Genomic DNA, 27,358 nt, shown 5'->3' on the forward strand with positions numbered 1-27,358 from the left:
CTAAAATAACACTGGTTCTCATTCTCACAGCCATCTTTTAAAGTTCTTCCATCTATCCTAACTTAAAAGGTGTATTTGTTCAAGTTGATTGTGGTAATGGAGAGAATTTTTCAAAATTTACATATTTTTTCGAACAAAAGTTCCCCCTTTTTTGTAACTGTTCCTCCATTACTTACATTCAAATCTCATTATGAGGGGATTTTTCCAATGACTGGTATGGACAGGAAGAATGGGTAGAGCAGGGGAAACCTGTTTTGACTTAAATACAATATGGGCAACTGATTATTTTAAGATACAGTAGACTTAGAAAATTGATAAAACATCTACAATACCATCCATATCATTAAAAGTTCAGAGGGTTCCAATCAACAGAAAAGTCTTAAAAGAAATTTCTAATAGGCTGTTGTTGCATTTACCCACAGATAACTGTACAAATTCTCTTTTTAACAACTGCTGTATATCTTCAGTGATGTTTAATTTATTGGAGAAGTCCTGTTGGGTATGATAGTGGAGCTAAATTACCAGAGCCCAACATGGCGACGGCCCTCACGAAGCCTGGAATGAAAACATTGCTCATAATTAGTACAATAACTATTAGTTCGACGGACTGTTTCTTTTATATAAACCATATGTATATATCTACCTATGTATTGTACAATATTATTTCATTTATTATCATTAATCAAGAGCCCTGACTGTAATACTGTAATCCTTTAAATTTAAACAACGAATTCAACTGATTATGAGAGTGACGTTTGTGGTTGCCGTAGCAACGTGTAAACTCTGCCGTTGCATGGAAACCAAGATAACGTTCGGAGCACAGTGTTAGCTGCCTTGAGCTAACTCAAAATCCCGCTAAATAAGTAAAATAAAACAGGAACGGGATTAAAGAAGAAGTTTAAACGACTGACGGTGGATCTGTTCCTCACCGTGTCACCGCCGTTCACGGTGACTTCGCGCTCTGGCAGGTTTAAAGCGCCTGTGTTCAGTTTCAGCTCAGGGGGAAAGCTAATAATTTAGCATTAGTCGGTTAGGCAGTTAAAACTGTCATGTCTGAGCAGAGAGAAGAAGAAGAGCAGGAGCTGACAGAAGAGGAGGAGGATGACAGGGCAACAAACCCACAACCAGGTGGAGGTACAGGTGCAGAGGAGCCGCCAGTGGATGACGGAGAGCCGGGAAGTGATGGAGAAGAAGTGCAGGCTGACGGGTCGACCCCAGGTGAGTCCGCTTTGAGCCCAGGTGAGGAAGGGTGAGAGACTAGACTGTCCAATGTGACCTCAGGTTAAGTCAGGCTGCTGGAAGCCCTGACAATGTTTTAATATTTAATCCTTAAGTGTAAATAATAATGAATAAATGCTTTTTAATTCAAATTTGAATTTAAAAAACTGGAAGAAAATAAAAATTTCAAAGAAACTCTTGCTTTAAAGAATGAGATGAGTTCAAAACAGTGAAGTGCAGCTTCCTCAACATTAATTACAGCTGCAGGCATCCTATAATGCATTTACTAAGAAATCAAAATGGCTACCTAAGTCAGGTTTGACAGGTGCACTTTTATTGACATTCATTGTCATTTCTTCTTATCTTTATGGTCTGTGCAGATTTGCTGGAGGAGGTGGAAGAAGCTGAAACTCAGGCTGATCTGCCTGATGACACCGAGCAGCTTGAAGAGTCTCAGACAGCAGAAAATGTGGTGAACTCAATAGAAACTGGTGAGAAAATCTCAAAGATCCTCAACGTAATGTATTATTATTAAGACAGTGTGATGAAAATATGAGTTATGGATGGTTTAATTTGGTTTTCTCTGTCAGAAAACAGTTTGAGAGAAAATCGGCTGATATTCATAGTTGTTTGTCAAGTGTTGTAGCACATCTAGTGTTTGGCAGGTGTAATTTTTTTTTTTTAATCAAAATTCATATGTGTTTATGTCCTACTCTTGTCTGGTGGACGAAGCTGAAACTCAGGCTGATCTCCCCGATGATACGAAGCAGCTCAATGAAAATGTTGGAAACTCGACAGCTACAGGTGAGTCTCTGATTAAATGCTTTTATAAAAATATGAACTGGACCCTTAAATAAATATTCAGAGTCTGATATTGCTCATCAACAAAATTTTCGATTGAACATCTAGTATTTCATATGGTTGGTTTTGATTTTACTGTATAATTTATGTGTAAATATGAACTTTAAATTAAAGACATACCATAACATATTCAACTAACTGTGCTCATTGTACTGTTTATTGATTTTGATATGGGCTCCAGAAATAGCTGTTGCTGCCAAGGTAACAAGTAACAGGGAGCCAAATAACAGTAAAGTATTATCTATGTGAAGAAAATAACTAAAATAAAAGGAAAACAAAAGAATATGTTACTTATACAGTGACAATAACAAGCTGTTATGCATAAAAACCGAGGGATGATACAAGAAAAAATGCAGTAAGATGTAGTGGTTATAAACACTCATCATCACACTGGTCCTGATGGGATTCATTCAGTTTATCTTCCAAATTAAATTCTGTTGATTTCTATATGATAGCAGTTCCGTTGTACATTGATCACTCAGTTTCATGTTAATTCCGGTTTGATATAAAACAGAGGCTCAATATAAACATGCTAAAACAAAAGAATAAAGATCATACTCAAGTAATCTAAACCTGGCAAATATCTGTGGATGAAGCGTAGGCAGTGAAGTACCTGACATGTGTTTGTGCTGTTTCTAGGTAACGTGCCACAGGATCTATACACCATGACGATCAATACCTTGTTAAAGCTCTAACACGTGGATGAACACGGTGGAGATCTATATGGAAAAACTCAGGCATTGTCTGAGAGTTTCAGTTGAAGTTTAATGAAAAATGAAAAAAGCACTGATTATAAAACTTTCAGAATGCCACTAAAATCACATTAGTCATAAAAAGTAATTAAAAAACAGGCTGTGATTAAATCCCATGAGGTAAAGAAATGACAGATTTCAGAGGTAAACCTACAGACTGTGACTGGATGTCTCTGTGATTGCAGTGAAGGTGGTGCTGGTGCCGGAGGGTCATGTTATGACGGTGGCGTTCGCCATCGGTCTCAGCATTCAGGAGCTGAAGTTTCACCTCGCCGCGGAGCTCAGAGTTCCTGCGGAGGTGCTGCAGATCTCTCTGGACGGTACGTCTGTTTCTCCACCAGCAAACACTGAGACATGTTTTTTTCCTGGCGGGTTTGAAGTGTTGTGAGGGTGATGACTAAATCGTGGTAACCATAAAACCCCAGCTTGACACTTGTGAGTCAAAACAAACGCAACCACAGACATTTAAGTAGAATATTAAATTTTGGTGTTGCCACCAAGACTCATGGTCCCAAACTTGTTTCTCTCATGCTCTCGCCTTGGAAGATGTGAATATCTAAAGTCACTGTCAGCTACCTGCTTTCCTGATGGGTAAATTGATTGAATTTTTTCAGCTGGTAACTATATCTTGGAAACTACTAATAAAAGGAGCCAAATTCACCAGTTTTTCATTTCTCATTTGTCCAAATCCCAACTAATATTCTACCTTACATGCCATTTTGGACACACATTATCAGACCACTTGGTTGTTTTTTTCTTCACATTTCTTCACACAACTTCACATTTTCCCCTGAGGGTTTTCACAGACTCACCAAAATCAGCTTCTCAGGGCTTCACTTTCTTTTGAAAAGTAATTTTGGGTTTGATTTTCACTGGGAAAAATTGCATTTTACTATATTTCCTTCACTGGTTCCACTTGCACTGTAAAACTCAACATCCAAATGTGACTAATTACCAGCATGTGGACTGTGACGTCCTTGAATGACTGGTCGATGTGTTGTTGTCTTTCAGGCAGGGTGGTGGAGGAGAGGCAGAGCCTGATGGAGCTTGGCGTCCGGCCTCACAGCTCCACCCGGCTGGAGATGAGCTCCACCGACCCGACTGCCCACCCACTCCGCCCCCTCCGTCCCCCAGAGCACGACGACATGCCGGACGTCATCACTGTCCGAGTCCAAACAGGTGAGAACACCCCGCCCACTGCACTGTCCCTTACATACTGAGTGTGTATTATGAATTATTGCCATTTCTTTTAATATTCAAATTAGGTTCTTAAACATTAAATTGATAGGTTTAGAAGAACTATTAATTTTTTATTTGAAGACACATTAATAAACTAACAATAAAAACATTTAAAAAAAAGAGATCATTTAAAATCACTTGTGTATTCAACGGTTGAATAAAAAATCAGGAAGTAGAATTATTGATTGCCAGATTTATTGATGCATTTAATGTAATGTTTTTAATGTAATGTGTTATTGAAATGCAAATGTATTTAATCAATTTATATGAATTGAATGTATAGATTATTATTAAACACTGTAAAAAGATTCTTTAGTAACAACCAAAATGACAAAAAAAGAGAAAAATAAAACTGAGTATAAACAAAATTTATATTGTTGTAAATTAGGAATATAAGAATTTTCAAATATTATATTGTGTTATTTTATTTTATAGAATAGAACAAAGCACAGATACTCTAGATGAAGTTATATATTTTTGAAAATCTAATCACTTTATGTTGAATTTTTGGACACAGAATGACAGAAACATTATTTACAGCCAACAAAATGACGACAAACTTCACACTTTGAATAAATTATAAGTCAGAAACACATTTTTAATAACCATCTCTCTGGCTTCCAGATGACGGAGTGTTCCAGGAGGTGGTGGTGGAGATCGAGCGGCCCCGCCAGCAGAAGGCCTTCAGGGGCGGCTACAGACACCGGCTGACGGGGGTGGAGTACCACCACGCTGCCGTCCAGACCTGGCCCAAGAGGAGACCTGACAGAGGAGTGGTCGTCGTCAGCCGTGACACGCAGGTACAGAACGGAGCTTCAGAGGGAAAAAAAAAAATCACGCCAACAGATTAATGATAGAAAGTAAGATCATGTCACATCAGCCGAAGAGACCAGAGCTGCAGTTTGAAGCCGGATGTGTTAAAGGTCACTCATTACTGCAAAACAGGGACAGAACATGACACTTTTGTGCAAATTAAAGGATTTAATTACAGAGAGAGAGGAGGAGTGTCAGTGAGACACAAGACGAATGGTCCCAGAAACACCTCTCTGCTCAGCCTCGGGTTACACTGATTTGTTTGATTCTGACTCTGCTTTAAGAATTTGAACAATATTCAAACCATACTGCACCGTTAACTGTGCAGTCTGTTGTTGATCCTGAGATCATTTTCCAAATCAGCCATCACTTTACTTCTTCTTTACTTGGTTGAACCACAACGTGACTGTGCTGCACTAACCAAGCGGTCATCAGGTCTCCATACTTTTCCCATCATTTTAAAATCCGGGGATATCTTGTTGATTTTAAAAACAGATGTATGAACAATCGTATGGTCAATGTCAGTCAAACAGGTCCTCTTAAAAGTTCACTTTCTTTGAGGTAGAAGAAAACACATGAGTCTGGACGTCTGCATTTCTTATAAAGTGAAAATGTGAAACCTTTGTTCATTTAATATGAAATGTAATTATAACATTTTTCAGCTGTAAACTGCTCTTTTAGTGAGAAATGTCCCTGTGCTGATTTTCTGTTTGTTGCCCACGAGTCACAGCATCATTAAGTTAATTAATTATTCAAATCAGCCTGACCTGGCGACAGGCGTCCTCATGAGTCCTGAGCTCCATCAGAGCTGTCAAAACATTTTTATTCACAGCAGAAGATGAGATAATTGTTCCAGCTCAAACATATGCGGTGAACCTTTAAAAGCACAATACAGAGGGAAAGGAACATACGTTAATAATATATGAAAGAAAAGCATCATAAACCTGAATAAATATAATTTCAAGGATTTATTTGCTGTTGTGGCGCGGCGTGAAATCCTGGGAATCTCAGATGGAGCGTGAAATGTTCCCAGAAGGTAATTGTTTTAAAATCACAGGAAATCCTTCGGCCTTAATCAGAAAGGAGTGTTTTTTTTTTTTCTGGTTGTGGTGAAGTTTGGTTTGAGACGTTGAGTTCTCTGTACGTGTGTGTATGTGTGTGTGTGTGTGTGTGTGTGTGTGTGTGTGTGTGTGTGTGTGTGTGTGTGTGTGCCTGTGTGCCTGTGTGCCTTCATCAGATGGAGGTAACATATGACTCACTCAGCTTCACCCTCCTGCAAGTATGTCACATAAATATGACACACACACACACATACACACACACACACACACACACACACACACAAGTCCTCTCTAATGAGATGATGGTGGTTGGCTCATTACAGATGTACATACATGAAGACACACGCCGCTGCAGAGAGACGTCACCCCCAGTAAAGGCTGTTTACACATCACAGAGCAGCAGCGTGTTGAACTCATGATCCTCCTTCTCTCTTGTTCCAGCATCATCTAATATGATCCACGGTCATTAAAGGAGTCGGGTCACATTTACATGTTTCCCTTCCATTTTTCTAATCATTTCCCCTGAAGTGCCTCCGTCAAACAGAACCACCAATGAAAAACAAGAAAATCTATCTATAATGGTGATGGCAGTCTGTGCAGTTTTCATTAATCAGCTGTGACAGCTCAGACATCTCTGACCGTTGGCTTTGTTGCTGTACAGTAGTTGCCTGGCTGGAGCTGCAGCTTTTGAAAAGTACATGTCTGTAAATTGTGTTTTTACTTTTAATGTGAGTTTCAGTGTTTCTCAGCCGACAAGACAAACAGGACTCTCTGGGATTGGGTTGCACCAACTGTTCTCAAATCCATCTGTTCGCTCATGCGGGGGAAAGGGAAGCAACATAAAAAAAAACCATGATGTTGTTGGTCCAACAAAGTTAGGTGGTTAGAAAAGGTGTGTACACAAACATGAAAGGCAAGCTGAGAGTGAAGCAGGGCTGGTGGCCGCTGAATTCAAACAGTTTTTTAGGCGAGCTGAAGATGAACAATGACGGGATTTCCAAGCTTTTCCAGCCTCGGTACCAGGAAGCATCCATGTGATTGGAGGGCCGGACCTGGCTCCAGCCGGGGATCACACATCCTGCTTAGCATCTACACAAACTTCTACGAGAGGGTTAGACACATGGTCGGGTGTAACACCATCCCTTAAGTTCTTAGTTACTGTTCACTGGTTAACTTAACTTAGCTAACTTATGCTGTGCCGCCAGGGCTTGAAACCCCGGCTAATTTGAGAATCAGGCAGGAAATCTGCTCGATTGGCTGATGGACAATCAGATGGATTTCTGGCAGGTCAGATATTTTGCTGTCAACATTAATGATGGCTCTTTGGGCTCCTGAATTTTGGAACCGCTGGATTATTTCATCGATAAATAAAACTCGGCCTCCCTCAGTGTGGAACGGCTTCATCAACCGGTACAAAACACGCCGCCACGGCTGCTCCTCCAGAATCAGGATGTGAGATGATTCAAATTTCAGTGACTTTTAAGATCAAATGTCAGACTCCACCTTCAGCCCAGCTCCCTGATTGGATGTTTCTTACAGCATTGCCCTCTGGGACTCGTAGTTGACTTCTCTTCTGAAGTTGTTCGGGACGATTTTTTGTTCCAGCTCAGTGTTTCTCATTTGTCCTGATGATTCAACCTGGAGGGGTTCATGTTCATCACAGTGGATGGTCAGTCGCCCTCCATGGGGAAATGAATGTAACTCTACATACTTACTCTTCCAGTTGTTAGTCACGTCAGTGGTGTTGGGATGTTATAAAGAGGCACTTACACAATAAGCGTAGCAGCTGAATGCATGTAAAATGTGTGTACCGTCCTTCTGGAGATGAGATTTAAAAAGGTCATTGATAATTAAATGTTTGAGTCTAAACAAATTTTTTTTCAGGCTCCTTGAACATCATCAATCTGTGTCACACACTTGGAAAATGTACAGTGTTATCCACCAGCTCATCTTTCCCGCAGTGAACCTCAATTAACAGCCTGAAGCCTGCGACCTCGGCCGTGGCCTCAAGATGCTCACAGCGGCCCTGCTCCCCTGCATCACACAGCTCATCCATATCTGCTCACAGCTGATGTGAGAGTCTGTCCGCAGGACGAGAAGCTCATCTTCCCTCAGGCACTATCACAAAATGTTATTTATATTTCCTCAGTTTTAGTCACTGAGAGTTTTTCCCCTCATTGGTTACCTGTATTAGATGCCTTTTAAAGTTGATTCTGTCTCAGATCCCTCAGTTGAAAGATGGATGGACGGAGATGAGACATCAGCTACGTTATCTGTGTTCTTTAAATTCAGTGTCTGTCTCTCTGTCAGACTGTCGAGCTGAAGTCTCAGACCCAGCAGTGTCCGGTCAACGTCTCCACCCAGATGACCGGGATCGGCTGCTACGTCTCCTGTATGAACGACAGGCTGGTCGCCCCCGGCAACTACATCACTGCTGAGGAGTACCACAACAGGAGGCTGAGAGCTGTGGGTGAACACTGAGTGTGAGCGTGTGTGATTATACTGCTTAATATGTTTTTATACATAATGTATGAAAAAACAAAAAGTCGTGTTAGTTGTCGTGGTTACATATGACCATTATTAGGAATTTCTACAGCCCATGTACAAAAGTGATTAATATTTATAATGTTAAATTTACATATCATATGTTTTCTACTTTAATTTAGGAATTGTTCCATGAAAAATTCCAATTTTATTATTTTAAATAGAATCAGAAAATAAAGCTGCTTTTCTTGGTTCTTTAAAAAAATGACAGTTTGAACATAAATTAGTAACTTTACATGAAAATTATTTCTCGTGTGAGGATGATTTCTCACCTTCATACTGACTGTAATGTGGATAAATACGAGTGTCTTCACAGTCTAATAACACTGTATATTTAACTGCTTCAAATCATCTTTTAAATCCAGGTTCAGACATTTTTTTAACATGTCATTAATTAATAATTTGAGGTGGTAAAATGATTAATTATTTGAGTCCTACAATATAAATCATGCAGCGATGGTACAGTACATGTACTATACATGCACAAAATGTAAATGCACACACAATAAATATCTATTCAACTTTCTGTCATATATATTTACAGTAATAGACACATAGAGTGCCATGTGCCATGATACAGTATATAAATAAAATAAAATAGAATAAATAGTAAATGAACAAATATTATTTTTACATGGATCTCCTGATGACCCCGACCCCCCCCCAGGTGATTTGTCTGCAGTCGTTTGCACGGCGCTGGCTCGCCCAGCAGGCGGTGGACCACCTGAGGAGGGAGCGGGACCGGCGGCTGGCGTGGCTGGAGCTGCAGGAGAGGAGGAGGAGGGAGGAGAAGGAGGAGCAGCTGAGAGACCGTCGCCAACGCTGGCTGAGCCCGCAGAGGAGGGAAGACTTCAATCTGCTGTACCACGCCCTGGAGAGTAGGCTGGAGGGGAGGGGCGGGTCTCACTTTGTTGGTCAGGTGTAAGTGATGTTGATGAAAAATGTTCAAACTGTGTGTTTCAGAGTGGAGGTGTGAAGAGGAGCAGCAGATCAATTCGTCCATGCGAGGAGCTGAGAGGAAAGCCGCGCTCTGTTTGCTGCTGCAGCAGGAGACTAAGCTCATCGCCGCCATCGGACGCCATCGCATCGCCGTCCAGAACAACAACTATGACAAAACCATCAGGAACTTCCTCGACAAGGTCAGAGGTCACTGAGATGTTTAACTGTATAAAATCTCAGAAATTAGTAACAGGTGAAGATGGAGGAGGGAGAGACGTGGTAGTAGCAGTAGTTGTTGTAGAAACAGTAGCAAAAGTATTAGGTGTGGTACTAAGAGTTCAGTAGCTGGTGCAGTTGTAGTTATTGCCTTCTAGTACTACTACAAGTTGTGGGAGTACTAGTATTGGTAAAAACTGCATGAATAGTAGTAGGACGAGTAGTAGTAACAGAAGTTGGAGCAATTATATCAGGAGAAATGGAGTAGAAATTAAAGTAGCAGTAAAAGCAACATTAGTGGCAGTAGTAGTAGTAGTAGTAGTAGTAGTACTTGTAGGAGTAATTGTAGTCATCATCAGTGTTTTCAGCAGTAGCGTCCATCATCAGTTGTACTAACAGTATCTTGGCGTGTTTCAGTCTGCGGCTCCTCATCGGTGGCGAGCGGCAGACGGTCGACTGCTGGAGATGGACAGTCAACACACTGTCAGAGCCAGAGAGCTGCGAGACCTGTACAACGACGTCAGCCTGCCCGATGTCGGCCAGGAGCAGAGACTGGACATCCTGATGACACTCAAACACACCGTCATGGTACCACACACACACACACACACACACAGACACACACACAGACAGCGTTACTCTGAAGTTGACCAGTCATTATCTGGAGTTGTGGATTAAATGTCATGACGGTGTGTAGTGGGTCCAGCTCTGGGACAAGAACCACATTTCCCAGAATGAGAAAAGAATGTGAACAGAAGTGCAGTTAAAAAGAAAAACGTTGAAAGAAAAACTTACAAATTCTACATGAAAACATATTTACATCCATAAGAAAGAAAACACTTCAGAGAATGAAGCAAAAATAGAAAATATTATACCAATAATGTTAACGGTACCCTTCAAAATAAAAGCTTTTGCTTAATACACAGCATTTCAAAGGAATTTATGATGAGTATCAGTGCTACAGATGGTATCATGACTGTCTGTATCCCTAATGTGCAGGAGCATGAGTGTCAGCTGACCCGGGACATCGTGGATTTGATTGACAGGGAAGTGGACCTGATGATGAGGGGGGTCAAGGCAGCCAGTCTGGAGGGGCTGAGGAAGAGGATCTCCACTCTGCTCCTGCAGTACATCAAAACACCAGCGTTTAACCCTGAGGTGGCCAAGCTGCTGAAGGTGAGCAGAAAGCCCTGCTGGTCTGAGATTATACTTTGGACACTTTTGGACATAAATAATCTTCCATATGATCTGAAATGTGTCCCAGGTTCCCCAGAATTCTTCCCAGCTGAAGAACGACATGTTCCTGTGCCGCAGCTGTCATCGTTACCTGCGCTCCGCCAACTTCAGCCCGGCCGCCAGCGCCCGTGTGAGCGGTCAGTGTCGGGACTGCGTCAGACTCGACAACATAGCTAGATCCCGCGATGACTTCACCTGCTACAAAAACATCCTGAGCAGGCTGAGAGCCGACGAGCAGCGGCTCAATGAGGACGCCAAGATCCCCTTCCTGCTGCAGGTGACCTGCTGCAAGGATTCAGACGATTGTGTGTTTCCTGCACAGTTTGCTGTGATGCTTTTATGGCTCAGACACCCACACTTGTGTCTTCTCAGGCGCAGGACGTGCGGTACCTGGTGGAGGTAGTCTGGGCGTCCCGTTCAGCCTTCCAGGCCAGCAGCGACCTGTACAACCTGGTGTTTGTCCGCTGGGAGCATAAGAGGGACTGGAGCCCCTGGAACTGCATCCTCCTGTCCAAAGAAGAGACGTCAGCTCACCTGGAGGTGCAAGACGTCCACAAGGTTTGTCCATGTAAACATTTACACTCACATCACATGTGGACTCATCTCTACCTGGTGTCATACCTAGATAATGATCAGATCACAGACTCATGTATTTATACCTTCAATTAATGAACTTTCGTATTATCTCGTCGTAGTAACTTTTTAACTATTGCTAAATATTGAATTGACACCTTAAATATATGCTCTTAGATTTTGGCTCAGCTCCCAATAATAAGAAATAAAAGCCTGTTTCTACTAGAGGAGGAATTCAGGAACTTTTTAAGGAACTCAGGAACTCTTTCTCACATTGGACCAGAAGAATCAGGAGCCATAGTTTCAGGCCATTGGGAAGCACTTTCATGGCACGATGAATTTTGAGTGTTAGTTTTCCTGTTAAAGTATAAGTCTGGTTTACTGCAACCTGGATTTTATTTTGGTAGTTTCGTCCTTTATTTGTAAGTTAATAGCTACGTTAATGTCTGAGGTCTGCGATGTTCAAAGAGAGTAAGAAAGTCAAGTGTTGAAAGGTCTGGTTTGTCTTTGAAAGGAAAGGTAGACGATGATGCCTACTTCCTGTGTTGGTCACTTTGTCTGGTGGTTTTTATTTTATTTATTGTTTGACTGGTCAAACAGTAAAAGCAGCTGGTGAAGTTTGTTTGACTTTGTGTGTGTGTGTGTGTGTGTGTGTGTGTGTGTGTGTGTGTGTGTGTGTGTGTGTGTCAGGCATACGAGGCGACATTCATCTGCAGGATCGAACACAAACACATGCTGGCTCGACGCCACTTCAGCCAGATCCCCGTCATGGCCGAGTACCTGGACTCTCAGCCGACTGCTACCCTGGGCAACCAGCTCGTCTCCAAGCCCATCACCATGACAGTTAAGCACGCCACCGACTCCACGTCGGACTCAGCTCGTTAGCTCGTGAAGAAACACCCTGTTGTCTTCTTCTGTTTCTTCTGTCACTTTCTAAAACATTTCTGTCTGAAATTCAAAATAAAAGTCTCTGTGGTTTCCTGTTTTTGTCTCATGTACATTCATTTCAGTTTGAGTGTTTGGAGATGCTGGACTCCAACAGTAAAATACCATTTACATATTGATAAAGCACCATTATAAATATTCAAGGAACATTGATGAAATCCACAATCAGAATATTTCCAGCTTGGCTGAAGTCCATCTACTGCTCCTTCTGGTATGTTCCAGTGAAAATAAATCTCTTGCGTTTTGATAATCTGAGGTATTAGCTTGGAGTCAAAGGTCACAAATAGAGTTAGCAACTGTTTAACGGCCCTCTCGGGACTTTAAGATAAGGAGTTAAAGAATACTAGACTTCAGGAGATTCATGTTCACTTTTCCTGTGTCTGTGAAGAAGAAAAGACAAATCACACTGCTCTGTTTTTTGTTTTATCCCGAGTTCATCTCTCCTGTGACGTCCAGCAGCAGTGAGGCCCGTTAAAGGAGGTTTTAATAGCAGTGATGTATGCAGATGCTTTCACACCCAGAGAGAGCAGCAAGGTAAGTTATATCACTCTTATTATCAGGAGGTAATTCTCACTCAACACACAATATTATTGTCTTAAAGGTCTCATGCATGTTCTCGACAAATATACATTTAGTTTAATTTACAGAATTTTCAATACATTTTTTAATTTGCTCTCATCTGATGTATTTTTTGCTGCTGATGATTTAAGCACAATACTGTGTTCCCTCACTGTCCTCACAGTCCAGTGGCTTCTGAATCCCTCAGGTGTAATTGTGTAATGCACCCAGGTATAATTTATCTGCGCTGAACTCACTGAACTTTCCGGTGAAACAAACTGATTCTTTTCTTTTACTACTATACTTTTAGTTTTTGACATTTTGAATTTTCTAAGCAAATATCACACGTTGTGATAAACTAAATTCTTATTGTCTTCTGTATTTATTTATTTTTGTTTATAGCTTGCGAATATTTGCATCTAGTGAAGACACTTAAAAACATTTAAATTTGGGCAAATACCACTAATTATACTATCATAAACTTTCTACAACTTGTACCTCTTTTTCAAGGTCCTAAAATTGGCATAAGAAAAAGAATGCCAAGTTTCTTTAAAATTTGAAAGTCTCTTAAAACAACTATCAATTTAAAAATCATACCCACTTTGGGAAAATATCACATATTGTTAATCTTATCTACAAATTACCCCTAATTCATCATAAACAGTAGGACAACAAGTTCACCAAGTTCATCAAGGTCCTGAATTCCTGGAGTTCCCCTGAAAAGGTTTTGAGGAAGCAAATCCTTTACATTTAACCAGTGAAACTCAAATATTAACACGTTTATATTGCCACAGAAGTGTAAACATAGATTAAAGTGTTAAATCCACTAATATTGCCCCTTTAAAGTGCCATAAATTAAAGGCTGTGTCACATTATCATCTCACGTTTGTGTTGGTGCAGTGATAACCGGCAATTAGTCTGACTAGTCTTGCTCAATAAAACTCCAGCAGATACGGACACATAACCTGCAACCTCCAACAGTTTGAGGCTCGAGTATCTGAAAAGAAGTTTCAACCTCACAGGTCAGTCATTATCTGTTGTAAAGTCTCTCAACTTTAACAACTGTCACTTTTCACATACAGCAGGTCTAGACCGTTCTCTTTATAATATTGATTACAGAGACCCACCATGAGCAAGCGCTGTGAGAAGGACGACACTGAGAGAATGACAGAAAGAAAAGAAATTCTGCAGAGGTTGTGCAAAGGATTGTGGAACTATCGCAGCATCGCCCTGATTGTCCTCACGCCGCTGCTGCTTCTTCCTCTTCTTCTCGTTGTCGGCACAAAGGTGAGTCTCCAGACCAAACAAGTGCAAAGTGCAACAACAATATTAGTAATAAAGCTGAAGTTTATGAATGAAAGTGAAGAGATGAAAGAACTTTACTGCTCTGAAAGAGAGAAATATGTTGTTAATATTTAGTTTTAATTACTTTGGTGACACTGAGTTCACCTAATCTGAGGTGTGGGAGGGGCTGGGTCCTCCTCCTCTGTTGTTAAAGCTGCAAGAATTAATCATTTTCACTGTAATGTGAAAGGTATCGTTGAGGGTGTCTCCAAATTAATTTTTTAGCTTCTATTAACTCCTTGCTTTGGTTTTGTGGCAGATTTACTTCACGGGTTAGCAAACAGGGTCTGGTAAATTCACTACACACTACTTGCCCAGCTCCAAGCAGATTTCAGTCCAACTACAAAGATTAAATTCTAAAGGAATTTCCAGAAAAATCTGCAAAATAAATGCACTTTGCATTTAGCTTTTACTGATACACCAACTTTTCTACCTGCCACTCAAGTGTTTGTGCACAAATTAAAAAACGAGTGCCTGGAAACACACTTGGATGAAGTTCAAGACTAGCTGGTAAAGAAACAGGAATATCTCACAGTCAAAGAGCTCAGGAACTGGTGGAGACCAAACCAGAGCTAACAGGAGGGTGATTATTGGACATTTATCGTCAGTTCCTTCATCAGTGTTCCAGATAATTGTGATGAAAACATATATAACGTCAAACAACATACAACAAGAGGGAAACCCATGGGAAAAGAAAGATTTAATAAATATAAACTGATATGTTACTATGACAGAGAGAAATTAGTGGATTTCCCAGTCAGTTTTCTTGAAGCAACATCTAGTGGACATAAGAGGAACTGCAGCTACAGATATGAGGACTGACTTCAACACTCAGCTGCGTGGCTGCTGATTGGTTGTCAAATTGATTAATGCACACACTATTGTTTTTCTTCCGTACAGTCTTATATTACACATAAATGCAGCGTTATATGTGTTTTGTTGCTGTAGGAGGCAGAATGTGCGTTTGTGTTGCTGCTGATGGCGACGTACTGGGTGACGGAGGTGATTCCTCTGTCCATGACCGCCATGCTCCCCGCCATCCTCTTCCCCATGTTTGGCATCATGAAGTCCTCAGGCGTGAGTCCATCTCTCTGGTAGCAGAGCAAATGAAAGCAGCTATAATCAATATTTTAAATAAGATGACAGAGCTAAAAGAGAGGGAATGCTTGACTTACATTTGCCAGGTTTAATTTTTTGTCCTTTATAATATGTCTCCAAATGAATGTTAAAGTTTCTCTATAACTGCTGGATATGGAAATGAGCTACTAACAAGTTCACTATAGCAACTGAAAAGTAGATGATATGTCAATGTTGTGTTCCCAACTTGTCTCTGCAGGTTCAAAGAAAAAGTTTCTAGTTGTAAAACGTTGGTAGTCTCAATCCCTCCTCATGATTTATTAAGATAATGAAGACGAAGAAATCAATGATGAGTCTGGCTGTATTGCTAACTACAAACTACTTGCTAACTACAATCAGCTTAAATGCTTGGCACCGTTATCCTGCTTCATCCTAACACACTTATTTTTCCTTTCATTATCTTGACAAATCAGTAGTTTAATGCATATTCCTTTAAAAAATAAAAAATAAATACCAGCAATGTAAGAAAATAGCTGATTCAGGCTGAGAGCAGAACTAACTGTAGCTAAAATGTTAGCTAACTTTGCTCGCTAGCCTCCAAACTTAAACTGCATAACCCTGCTAATAGCTTTAAACATGACGGATGAAAATGAAAAATTAAAATTAAAATGGCTGCTTCTAAGTGACTTGAATATTTACCACACATTTGCTCATTTATTTACTTGTCATTTTTATCTTTATTGTATTGTATTTTCCGAGAGTTTGATTTCAGTCACCGGGATAAAATTCAAACCATTGTTCTCCCTTAATTATTCTCTACTTGTACAATGTTACTGCCTTGTTTCTCCTCCAGGTGGCGAAGGAGTACTTTAAAGACTTCCACTTCTTACTGGTGGGCGTCATCTGCCTTGCCACGTCCATCGAGAAGTGGGGTCTCCACCGCAGAATCGCCCTGAGGCTCGTCACCATGGTGGGAGTCAACCCTGCGTGGTGAGCGCCACCTTTCTCTGCTATAGGAGTCAAATCTAAATTTCATGCAGATTACCATATGTGAACTAATAGTGTTGGGGAAANGCAGAATCGCCCTGAGGCTCGTCACCATGGTGGGAGTCAACCCTGCGTGGTGAGCGCCACCTTTCTCTGCTATAGGAATAATAAATCAAATCTAAATTTCATGCAGATTACCGTATGTGAACTAATAGTGTTGGGGAACGTTAACTGGGAAACATCAAGTGCTCATTACACATTACTCATTGAAAAAGTAATTTCACTAATTAACTTCTATTTGGAGTTTGTGGATGTTCCCGCTCTGACCTCCATGTCGTCGTCTCCAGGTTGATGTTGGGCTTCATGTCCGGCTGTGCCTTCCTCTCCATGTGGGTCCAAAACACCTCGGCCGTTATGATGGTGATGCCCATCGTGGAGGCTGTCCTCCAGCAGATCCTGAAAGCCGAGGAGGTGGGATGTGCCGGCGAAGACAACCCCAACCTACAGCTGGACGGTACCTGGGTTTACAGAATGTGTATAGACAAAAAACATATATAACTCAGATTGTTTGTACTGCCAGTATGACGACCGAGTGTTGAAAAGTGACCTTGAATGCCTCATCAGATTCATAATCTTGTTTACTAATCAGTTAATTACAGATTGAAGTCATAATTTCCCCAGTTTTAGACTAAACTTAATTTAGACAAAGTTCTTGTGCAGGTACTTTGTTTACATTTAACATTTGAGAACTTTGTCAACTTTATATGAAACAAGACTAAGTCAAAACCTCGTATACGGCTGGGCTGCATCATATTTGTATTCTGCCTAGTGTCAGCTGGTTTCAGCCCTTAACAGAGAGACATTAACCACAGTCTGTTATTTTTCCAGAAATTGAACAAAACATGAAAGAAACTGTGAGGTATGTGACAGATCGTTTATTTTNATATTTGTATTCTGCCTAGTGTCAGCTGGTTTCAGCCCTTAACAGAGAGACATTAACCACAGTCTGTTATTTTTCCAGAAATTGACGGCTGTATTGAAAACATGAAAGAAACTGTGAGGTATGTGACAGATCGTTCATTTGTAATGTTCACTGTTGAATATTGTTTAGATCTCTTCAGAAACACTGCTGTCCTGCTCTGTTGCCTTCACTGTCCCTCTGGATTCTGGGCGTTCTCTGGGTTCTTCCTGTGGTTATATCTGGTACACAGTAATACTATATTCCTGTTTCTCAGTGACAGGAAGCGTCCAGACGGTCCTGAAGAATCCTTCACTTGTGTTCAGATACAGACAGTGTCACAGCCTCCTGCAGCTCAGGTACAAACACCCACAGCATAGGTACAATCACACAGTTACTGTCATATTACTGTCGTACTACTACTGATACTACTGCCTTTATGAGTACTACTGTTGGTGCTACTGTTGGTGCTACTGTGAATTCTGCAAATACTGTTACTGCCAATAATACTAGTACTGTCACTAATGCTATTACTGCTACTGTCCCTGTTACTGCTACTACTGCTACTGCTGTTTCTGCTTCTGCTTCTAATACTGGTATTGTCACTAATGTCGCTAATGTTGCTACTGCTACTGCCATTTCTGCTGATTGTACTACTGCTACTATTAGTACTAGTACTGCTGCTATTACCATTAGTATCAAAGTTATTGTTGCGTTAATACTACTGCTAATAATGCTGGTACTACTGCTGCTGCTATGACTATAAATGTTAGCGCTACAATTGTTACTGCTAATACTGTTTATATCTTTACCACTACTGCTACTTCTGTTAGCGCTGTTACTGCTGCTAGTGCTACTGTTACTACCACTACTACTTGTACTGCCCCTGCCACTGTTGCTGTTATTTCTACTACTAGTATCTGCTACTACTAGTTACTGCTATTGCTATTATACTGCTACCACTGTTGCTGCTACTAATGATTCTACAATTGCTGTTATTACGGATATTCTGCTACTACTGCTACTGCTACCTTTCATAAAGTTGCTAGTACTACTAGCTAGAAGTAGTACAACTGCTATTAGCAGTAGCCCAATATTGCTGCTAAATCTGCTGCTGACTAATTCTTTATATTTACTCTTTTCTTGCCACTACTGACTGTATTACTACCACTACTATTTGTGTTAATAGTACACAGCGCTAATTTTTATTTTCATGGGTAATTTATCCCTCTGTGTTGTCTTGCAGGCTGCAGTGTGCCCGCCTGCGGCTCCCAGCAGGAGTAAACAGGACCTCATGGTGTGTAAAGCCATGTGCATCGGCATCGCCTACTCCTCCAACATCGGAGGCATCACCACGCTGCCGGGAACCTCGCCCAACCTCATCTTCTCCGAGTACCTCAACCAGTGAGTGGTCTGTGAATGAGAAAGAGAAAATGAAGAAAGGAATGACACAACAGCCTCAAACTCTGTCTTTACATTCAGGATTTACCCACAATGCAACTGCATTAACTTCGGGAACTGGCTCTTGCTGTGCCTGCCCATCAGTGTTATCATGCTGCTGCTGACATGGATGTGGCTGTACTGGCTCTTCATTGGCTCAGAGTGAGTCTCAGCACTTTCCTACCTTCTGTTTTTACATCAGTTCTTTTTTATTTCTTATGTTGTTATTTTTATTAACACATTATTATGAGTATTATCACCTTTTCAGAATCACTTCTGTGCAGTATTGTTGTGGAGATACAGTGCAAATCGTCCCTGATGTTACACTGGTTTGTGAGTGTGTGCATATTGTAGAAAACCTCTATGTGAATGGATGAATGTGGGTTGAATTTTAATAAGAATTTTAAATAAACCTTTGTAAGAATAAAATAACAAAGAGCCTGAATATGTGAGTCACTCAGTTTGGACTTGATAAACATTTGACATAATCTCCATGATACCGGCTTTCATTTCCACACAACCTGAGGCTGAGACATGAGTGTAACGCTAATGTTAGCATTAGCAGAGGGATGGTGTCAGACAGGTTAATGATGAGCGCCGCTTACCTTCGCACATGCTCAGTAATGTCTTCATTAGCTGCTCAGCGCCGTGTGCTCTCAGTGTGCTTTTAACCAATCACAGTCAATCATTTAGTTCACTGTGAGCATTTCCCTGCCACCCGTCAATAATATAATCTGTCTGTGTGCACTGGACACACACACACACACACACACACACACACACACACACACACACACACTTACACACTGTTTCATACACAGCTTCAGGTTCCTATGGCGATGTGGAGGAGAGCAGTCTGAGAGAGAGAAGGCAGCAAGAAAAGTGATAGAAGACGAGTACAAGTCACTGGGACCCATGAGGTGATCATTCATTCATTCATTCATTCATTCACTCATTTAGTCAATCAATAAATCAGTTCAGTTATTTATTCCGTCATTCCTTCATTCATTTACTCATTCATTTATTTATTCTATTATATTTTCATTCATTCATTTATTTATTAATTTATTCCGTTATGTGTTAATCAATTAATTAATTAATTAAATCATTTATTCATAATTCATTATTTATATTTTTCTTTATTCATTTACTCATTCATTCATGCATTCATAATCAGGCATTTATATGGTCGTCTATTTACCTACTCTTACATTCATTCATACGTTAATCCATCATGTCATGTTCATTCATTCATAAATTCAATCTGTCATATCTTCATTCAGTCATTTATTGTTTTCTGTTCCTTCATTCATGCATGCATTCATTTATTTATTCAGTGATATGTTACCACATTCATTCATACATTTATTCATAAATTTATTATATGTTCATTCACTCATTCCTTTGTTTTCTAATCCATTCATTGATGTGGTCAGGCAGTTATATGGTCATTCATCCATTTATTTACTCACACATTTAGTTATTCTGTCAGTTCGTATGTTCATTCACTCATTCATGCACGCATTCATGTCTTTATTCAGTTGTGTCCCAACAATAACTGAAAAGATACATTCATTCATGCATTCATTTATCTATTCGTTCATTCAATGTGACAGTCAATTAAGGGTCATACATTCATTCATAGACTAATTAAACTCTGGCAGTCAGATTCATTCCATAAGTCAGTTAAATGTTCATTCATTCATTTATTCATTCATTCATTCCTTCATTCCTTCCCTCCCTCCCTCCAGTTCTCAGGAGATCTTCACTGCGGTGGTTTTCCTGGTGATGGTGTTGTTGTGGTTGACCAGATCTCCAGGGTTCATGCCGGGCTGGGCTTCTCTCTTCCCTCAGTGAGTCACAGTCATTTCTTTATTTCGCTGTTAGTTTATTTTGACTCAGACGCACCGTGTCCTGCTGCCAGAGTCATCCACTGCTGAAGATAGTCCCCAACAAATTCACTGTTTCCGTTTGTGTAAATAAAATCTACAGTGGTGCTCTGCTTCAGGTAATTGCCTTTTTTTTTTTTTGTTAAGAAACTATATTTGTGAGCTGTTTTTTTTATAGATTTACGTATATTCAGTTCAGTGGCAATAAAACATGTTTCAGATGATTTTCTCCTGCTCTTGTGTTCAGTCACTTGGGCTTCATCACTGATGCCACCGTGGCTCTGCTGCTGGGTCTCCTCTTTTTCATCGTACCTGCCTACGGACCCTCCAGAAAATATGGTAACTACATGAAATAAAACCGTTCATAGAATAATAAGAATGTGAACAGCTGTGCCAGTTGATAACCTGGTTAAATCCTGTGTACTGCCATCTTCTGTCTTTATGTAAAGATGTGAGCAGGATATTGTTTTATCTCTCTCTCTCCATCAGAGGCCATGATCTCCTGGAGGGAGTTCCAGGCCTCGATGCCGTGGAAAGTGGCCCTGCTAGTCGGTGGAGGCTTCGCACTCGCTGAGGGCACAAAGGTAAGCTCTTTGACATTTCTGCTTTGTTAGATAGAGACAGTAGAGAGCGACAGGAAGTGCAGGGGAGCGAGAGGAGGGATGACATTCAGCTGTTGTAAGGACTCAGCCTTGTTTGTTTGTGGTGTGCGCTCCACCAGGTGAGCTACTGGGGCGCCCCCATGAAACGAAGACTTTATACGCCCACCACAGGTTCATGGTGTAGGACTAAGAGATTCACTGAGAGTTTAGATTTTTGCTCAAATTTGCCATTTATGATGAAAAACATATTGACATTCATGAAATTTCTACAACTTCCTGAAACAATATGTAAACTCTTTCAGAAGGAGCTTCCCCTCTGAATGCCTAAAGGAATATTTTTACATTCATGGGAGAAGATCAATACCTCCTTCACGTCTGTGCACTAAATGTAGCTGAAGCCAGCAGATGGCTAACTTAGCTTAGCACAAAGACCGGAAACATGGGGGAACAGCTAGCCTGGCACTGTTCCGAGATACTCACTAACGCACTATATCTTTGTTATGTTTGTTTAATCGGCATAAAGAATTGTGAGTCAAAAAAACCTTTGTGCTAGTTTAAAAACTTCACAAACATAATAAAGGACAGGATGCCATTGATAAAAAGGAAAGAAAATGGATTTGAGATCTAAAGACACTAACGGATAGGCCAGTCTAAAGTCTCACACTTTAAAGACAACAGTGAAGTTGTTATGTTAAAACCCAGACGCCCGAATGGCAAAGGCTGAGCCGCCTCTAATCTTTGGTACAGCTTATACTTGGCAAAGAATTCCTGTGACTCATTACAAATGAAAGGAGCTTTAATGTTACCTGCCTCTTTGAAGGCACCGAGACAGTTTTCAGTCTCTGCTCGCAACCACATCTCAGCATGACGATGTCTGTGCAACGCGATTTAGAACAGAAAGGAACTAAAAGCAGAACATTAGAAAGTAATCAGGGGGTATTGTCACTGTAGTGATTTGTATACAAAGGATCTGTTCACTGGAAAAACATAAAAACAAAAAAAAAAGAAGATTTTCTCACTTAACTCTGATGGTGTCTGGTCATTCATCATCTGTCACCCTCTGACACCCAGCTCCACCTGCCTCACGTCACTGAAAAGACACATTTAGAAACTGTGTACTGGAAATAGTTTCCAAGGGACTATTTTTTTGAAAATAGTTGACAGTCAATTCAGTGTATGTGTGTATGTGTGTGTGTGTGTGTGTGTGTGTGTGTGTGTGTGTGCGTGTCTGCAGGAATCAGGTCTGTCTTTGTGGGTGGCCGAGCTGCTGACACCTCTGGGTGATCTGCCTGTCTTGGCCACGATCACCGTTGCCTGCATCATCGTCACCACGGTAACAGAGGTCGCCAGCAACGTCGCCACCATCACCATCTTCCTCCCCATCCTCTCTCCTCTGGTATGTTCTCACGGTGACTGCACAAGACACTGTATGAACTGATGAAAGATGTTTTTTTCAGTCATGGTATGAAATTTTGAATGATTGAATGTATTTGTTCTCTAAGTAATTACACAGGTCGGCAAAAAAATGCATATGCCTCAAAACAGTATAGTAAAGATGCGCTTCTAACAATACACAACCTATTCAACATTTAAAGATAAATGTATCCACACTGTTTTCATGTGAATCCATCAAGTTGTTGCTCCTGGCTGCAGCTGTTCATTACGTTCACCCCTTTAAATGAAATGCAATGTCTTTTTTTTTTGGCATACATTTTTGACATTAATCTTGACCTTTGTTTTTCGAGAGGCCCTATAGACCGTGCAATGACAACAGTCTTTAAGTTCTTGCATCTTGCACTTTGTCAATCTGTGTCAGCTGGAAATTTGTGCATGAATGTGCAGGAATTACAGAATAATGTAATGTAGTTAAAATGTAAAATTAAATTAAATTCTTTAATTAAACAGGCAGTCTTATTGAGGTTTGGATCTCTTTTTCAAGAGAAATGTGATTTGTTTCTGTACAAAAATCCAATTTTTACCTTCAGTTTGCTTGATATCAGACAGTAGATCTGTTTAAACCAGCATCAAAAATGAACAGTTATTATAAAGCAGGAAGGTGGTAAATCAGCCAGAATTTATGTACTGTTCAAGTTAATATGGGTCATTGTGTTGTGCTGTATGAAAACATTGTTTTTTCTGTTCATCAAATGGCGTTTCATGTGTTTGAAATGCAGTACCTTGCAAACGCTCTGATACGATTCCATTCATTATGATGTAAGATAAAGTACAATCACGACTGAAACAGCATCACAATGGCGTGATCATATGAACCACTTATTATTGTCACTGTGCTAATTAACTGTTAAAAATACCACAATTTAATTTCCTAGAGAAGCTGAATTAGCTTCAGATATGCACTTACCTCTTAGGTAGATCTGTAATCAGTGTGGGTAAACTGCAACAGTAAATACCAATGGGACACATCAAAGAAATGCAAAACAAAGGTAAAACAAATAAAAATATGACACTGAAACTTTTTTGTAGAAAGTCAGTTATTCTACTCAGTGTGAGTTTTCATCGAAGGAGCAGATTCTTTATTCTTTATTCGGATCCCCATTAGCTTCCACTACAGCAGATAAAAGCTGAAACATCAATGTCACAAAAGGAGATCACGCCCACTTTCTTGAGCTGCAACTTCAGAGAGAGAGAGAGACAGACTGGAAGTTCAGTAACTCATTTTCATTTATCAATTTTATCATCCAGGAAACATTTTGAGGAGGCGGGATGATTTTTACATCCCTGCTGATCGACTCTCCCAAAGAGCAGTCAGTCGTCCTCGTAGGAAAGTCTTCCTGGAGGGAAACCCATGGAGACAAGCATCAAGCCTCTCTTGATGGTCTGGCAGCGTCTTCTTTACATCACCATAATTAACTTGTCATCATCCCATCATCACACAGGAGCTAGGATGTGCTGTATCAGGATGAAGCGTCACTGCTGGACCCTCTTCAGCTCAGGCCTCAAACAGGTTCATCATCTGTCCACTGAGTGACTCATCCAGCTGATTCACAGCTCTCACCACAGTCCCCTCATATGATGGAGGCCGGACACTGACCTCTGTCCAGTCCTTTGTGGGTGGAGCAGCGTTCAGGGATGAGATGCTTTGGACGTGATCTTCAGAGAGTGAGAGCTGCTCCACCTCAGTGTTTCTCTTCTTCCTCCTCCAGCTCTTTGATGAAGCCTTCAGCCTGTTTCTCTGTTGTTCTCTGCTTCTCTTTAATTGTCTTGATGAATTCAGCCTGATTTCTCTAAACAGACGCCTTCAGAGACACCGAACATCTGCTGTCTGTCTGTCTGCATCTTCATTACTGAGCTCCACTGAGCGTTTCATCTCTTGAATCTTCAGTCGTCTCTTCTGGATCATCTGCTGAATTTCAGCCTCTGTCTCCTTCTTCTTTCCTTCATATTCTTCTTTTAGAAAAACTTTGTTATGTTTCTTATGGTGTAAAACCATCCAGAGCATACAGACACACATCAAACAAACCAGGCAGGACTTCAGGGCCTTCACTTTGGTTCCGGTGCAAACATCACAGGGAACGTCTCCTGGTTTGGCAGCTTGTTGCTCTGAGCTGTTGCTGCTGGCTTTCTCTTGTATCCACATGGTGTGCTGACGGTTTTTTTTGTGATAACAGCAACTTTCTTGACCCAGTTTATAGCACCAGAGCACAATGGGCATGCTGGCTAACGTTTGCAAGCTAACTGACTGAGCTTGCTAACTTCTTCAGGGGTAACGATGGAAATAACTCCCAAGAATTTATCCTAATATCCCTGAAAAAGTTTTTTTGTTTGTATTTCATAAATTCCAAACCGGATGGGCAAACAGACGGACCAATGATGACTGTTGCTGTTGAGTGACAAAGCAGTTATACATGATCAGTATTTCAGTATTCAGATAGATATTTACGTTTGTGTGAATTGTCTCTCTTCAGGCTGAGGCCATCCACGTGAACCCGCTGTACGTCCTGATCCCCACCACCCTGTGCACGTCCTTCTCTTTCCTGCTGCCAGTGTCCAACCCGTCCAACGCCGTTGTGTTCGGCTACGGTCACATCAGCATCATGGACATGGTGAGTCCCTGTGGTACAAACACACAAACAGGTTTGTTAACAAAAAGCACATACCGTACATTCGAGTACATAAACTCAATATGAAATTGAAATCAAACTTAACAGCCGTGTCTGATCATCACTGCAGGTGAAGGCGGGGCTTGGTGTTAACGTGATTGGTGTCCTTGCCGTTCTGTTTGCCGTGGCGACGTGGGGAGGTCCGCTATTCTCTCTGGATACGTATCCTGACTGGGCGCCGGTCCTCCCCGGTTTTAACTCCACAACACCCTGACAATGGGTCCTCAGGTGTGGTTCTTAAAGTGAGGCTCTGGGACCTCCAGGGGCCTCCAGGGGCCTCTTCAAGTTATTGCTCTGTAGTGATTTTACTGCCCCATCTCCTGGAGCTGAGATGAAGACCAGAACGAAGACTTCTGCTGATAAACTGAAAACTCTTTAACGTGTTTGTACATATATTTATTATAGATAGTGATCGATGAACATCTTTTCTAACTACTGCTTGACAAAACACTAATTTGTGTGTTGTGATTCTATCGTTTGAAATGGTCAAAACCTGACGACTCAGTTCCCTATTTTTATTTATGTTTTTTGTATTGTATTGGATTTATTAGAGCTGTAACATTGGAAAACTTGTTTCTTAGTGAGTCTCTCTGTTTGTAAACTTTGAATGTAAATGAATAATGGAAAGCAAGTGGCAGCGATGTCCTAGACCTCGGCTCTCTCTGTACTCTGGTGCAGAATCATTACTGGGGTGTGGGGTCAGTATCTGCAGCAGAAGCAGCGAAGCAAAACCGAACAAACCTGGAAATATTGACACTGAACCAAACTGAAAATAAAACACCAGTAATTATAAACATGAAGCTGTGTGGTTACAGCATCACACACACATACACACACACACACACACCCAGTTGTGTGTCCAGATATTTGTTGCTTTTGTTGCTTTGTAAACATCTTCTGTATTTAAAGCTCTAATTGGACTGATGAGTGATAAAATACACCAGAGAAACACCGACCTCTAGTGGCCACAGCATCCATGAGTTACATCCTCTGAGCATGGTCTTCATATACACACACACACACACACACACACACACACACACACTACTACAGTACTAAATGTATTTCCATGTTGAAGTACCCTCCACCACTGGTTATAAATGTTCATTTTGAGTTGAAACTCTTTCACATGTGAGAGGTTGATTCAACTTTACGGTCATTTTGGAGGCTGTTATATCTGCAGCTGTTAAAACTAATTAACAAATGAATGAAATAAATATATAGTATCTGTTTATGATCAAATAACTTTGAGAAAAATACACACATACACACACAACCCGGTACATATAAGGGGCTTTTACAACAAAAGCTCAAAACAAATTAATTTAAAAATATAAAAATACAGTAAATTTAAAATTTGATGAATGAAAGACAGTGGGACAGCTGGTCTGTTCCTTTTTTCTTTTATACATACTCAATCTAATTTTCCCTCAATCAAATTCTACATTTTGTTTTCATAAAAATGTTCTCAATGTTTTCTATTTATGAGTTAATTTGCCCATAATTTCCTTTTAAATCATTTATGATGATAAAAACTGTCTTTATATTTTGTTTGTTAATAATAATAATAATAATAATTTTTTTTAAAGGTATATTTTTAAAGATGTTTTTACTAATGTTTTTCTGTTCCAGCTCACTCCTCAAGTTGCTTCACTTGCAAAGATCCTCTCTAAAGGCGATGTATCACAGAGTGGGTAAAAATGTCACCCTCCTGATTTGCAATAGGAGGCGTTTACCTTTCACTTTGCTTTTTCCAAGAAACCACGATCTTAATCATGGAGTAATATGTTGTGAGTCTCAGTTTTGCATGGGTGGAGCTTTTGTCATCAAGTGCCCATCCAGAGGGTGAAACCAAAGGGGACATAACAATCAGAAGGAAGCACCCAAACTATGATTTTCAAAAGATAATTCAAGCTTTATTCTCATGTATGAAATATATACCTTTCGATGAAATTCCTATACTGAGGCAGTCATAATGAATCCTA

General features: G+C 40.5%; 2 protein-coding genes across 2 annotated transcripts; both read left to right on the forward strand.

Moving 5' to 3' along the window:
- The first annotated feature begins 229 nt into the window (after nucleotides 1-229).
- On the forward strand, nucleotides 230-12,344 carry iqub (IQ motif and ubiquitin domain containing). The gene is made up of 15 exons (XM_022764533.1): nucleotides 230-233; nucleotides 1,090-1,218; nucleotides 1,599-1,709; nucleotides 1,951-2,022; nucleotides 3,017-3,151; nucleotides 3,843-4,010; nucleotides 4,695-4,870; nucleotides 8,255-8,410; nucleotides 9,156-9,366; nucleotides 9,452-9,627; nucleotides 10,061-10,231; nucleotides 10,643-10,819; nucleotides 10,908-11,156; nucleotides 11,252-11,437; nucleotides 12,143-12,344. Exons 1-15 carry the CDS (start codon nucleotides 230-232, stop codon nucleotides 12,335-12,337), a joined length of 2,316 nt encoding a protein of 771 aa, XP_022620254.1. The 3' UTR covers nucleotides 12,338-12,344.
- Nucleotides 12,345-15,262: 2,918 nt separating this feature from the next.
- On the forward strand, nucleotides 15,263-25,587 carry slc13a1 (solute carrier family 13 member 1). The gene is made up of 12 exons (XM_022764534.1): nucleotides 15,263-15,376; nucleotides 16,230-16,366; nucleotides 16,711-16,885; nucleotides 18,568-18,725; nucleotides 18,804-18,923; nucleotides 19,583-19,681; nucleotides 20,513-20,614; nucleotides 20,898-20,989; nucleotides 21,140-21,234; nucleotides 22,487-22,648; nucleotides 25,179-25,316; nucleotides 25,444-25,587. Exons 1-12 carry the CDS (start codon nucleotides 15,278-15,280, stop codon nucleotides 25,585-25,587), a joined length of 1,521 nt encoding a protein of 506 aa, XP_022620255.1. The 5' UTR covers nucleotides 15,263-15,277.
- The last annotated feature ends 1,771 nt before the right edge of the window (nucleotides 25,588-27,358 follow it).

Source organism: Seriola dumerili, unplaced genomic scaffold, assembly GCF_002260705.1.
Source record: "Seriola dumerili isolate Sdu_G_001 unplaced genomic scaffold, Sdu_1.0 BDQW01000550.1, whole genome shotgun sequence".
NCBI lineage: Eukaryota > Metazoa > Chordata > Actinopteri > Carangiformes > Carangidae > Seriola > Seriola dumerili.

Coding starts and splice junctions, on each gene's coding strand:
- iqub (XM_022764533.1), top strand. Junction 4,871..8,254: donor TCGTCAGCCGTGACACGCAG/GTACAGAACGGA, acceptor TCTCTCTGTCAG/ACTGTCGAGCTGAAGTCTCA. Junction 8,411..9,155: donor ACAACAGGAGGCTGAGAGCT/GTGGGTGAACAC, acceptor ACCCCCCCCCAG/GTGATTTGTCTGCAGTCGTT.
- slc13a1 (XM_022764534.1), top strand. CDS start 15,278: ATGGCGACGTACTGGGTGACGGAGGTGATTCCTCTGTCCATGACCGCC. Junction 19,682..20,512: donor AAGTCACTGGGACCCATGAG/GTGATCATTCAT, acceptor CCCTCCCTCCAG/TTCTCAGGAGATCTTCACTG. Junction 25,317..25,443: donor ACATCAGCATCATGGACATG/GTGAGTCCCTGT, acceptor TCATCACTGCAG/GTGAAGGCGGGGCTTGGTGT.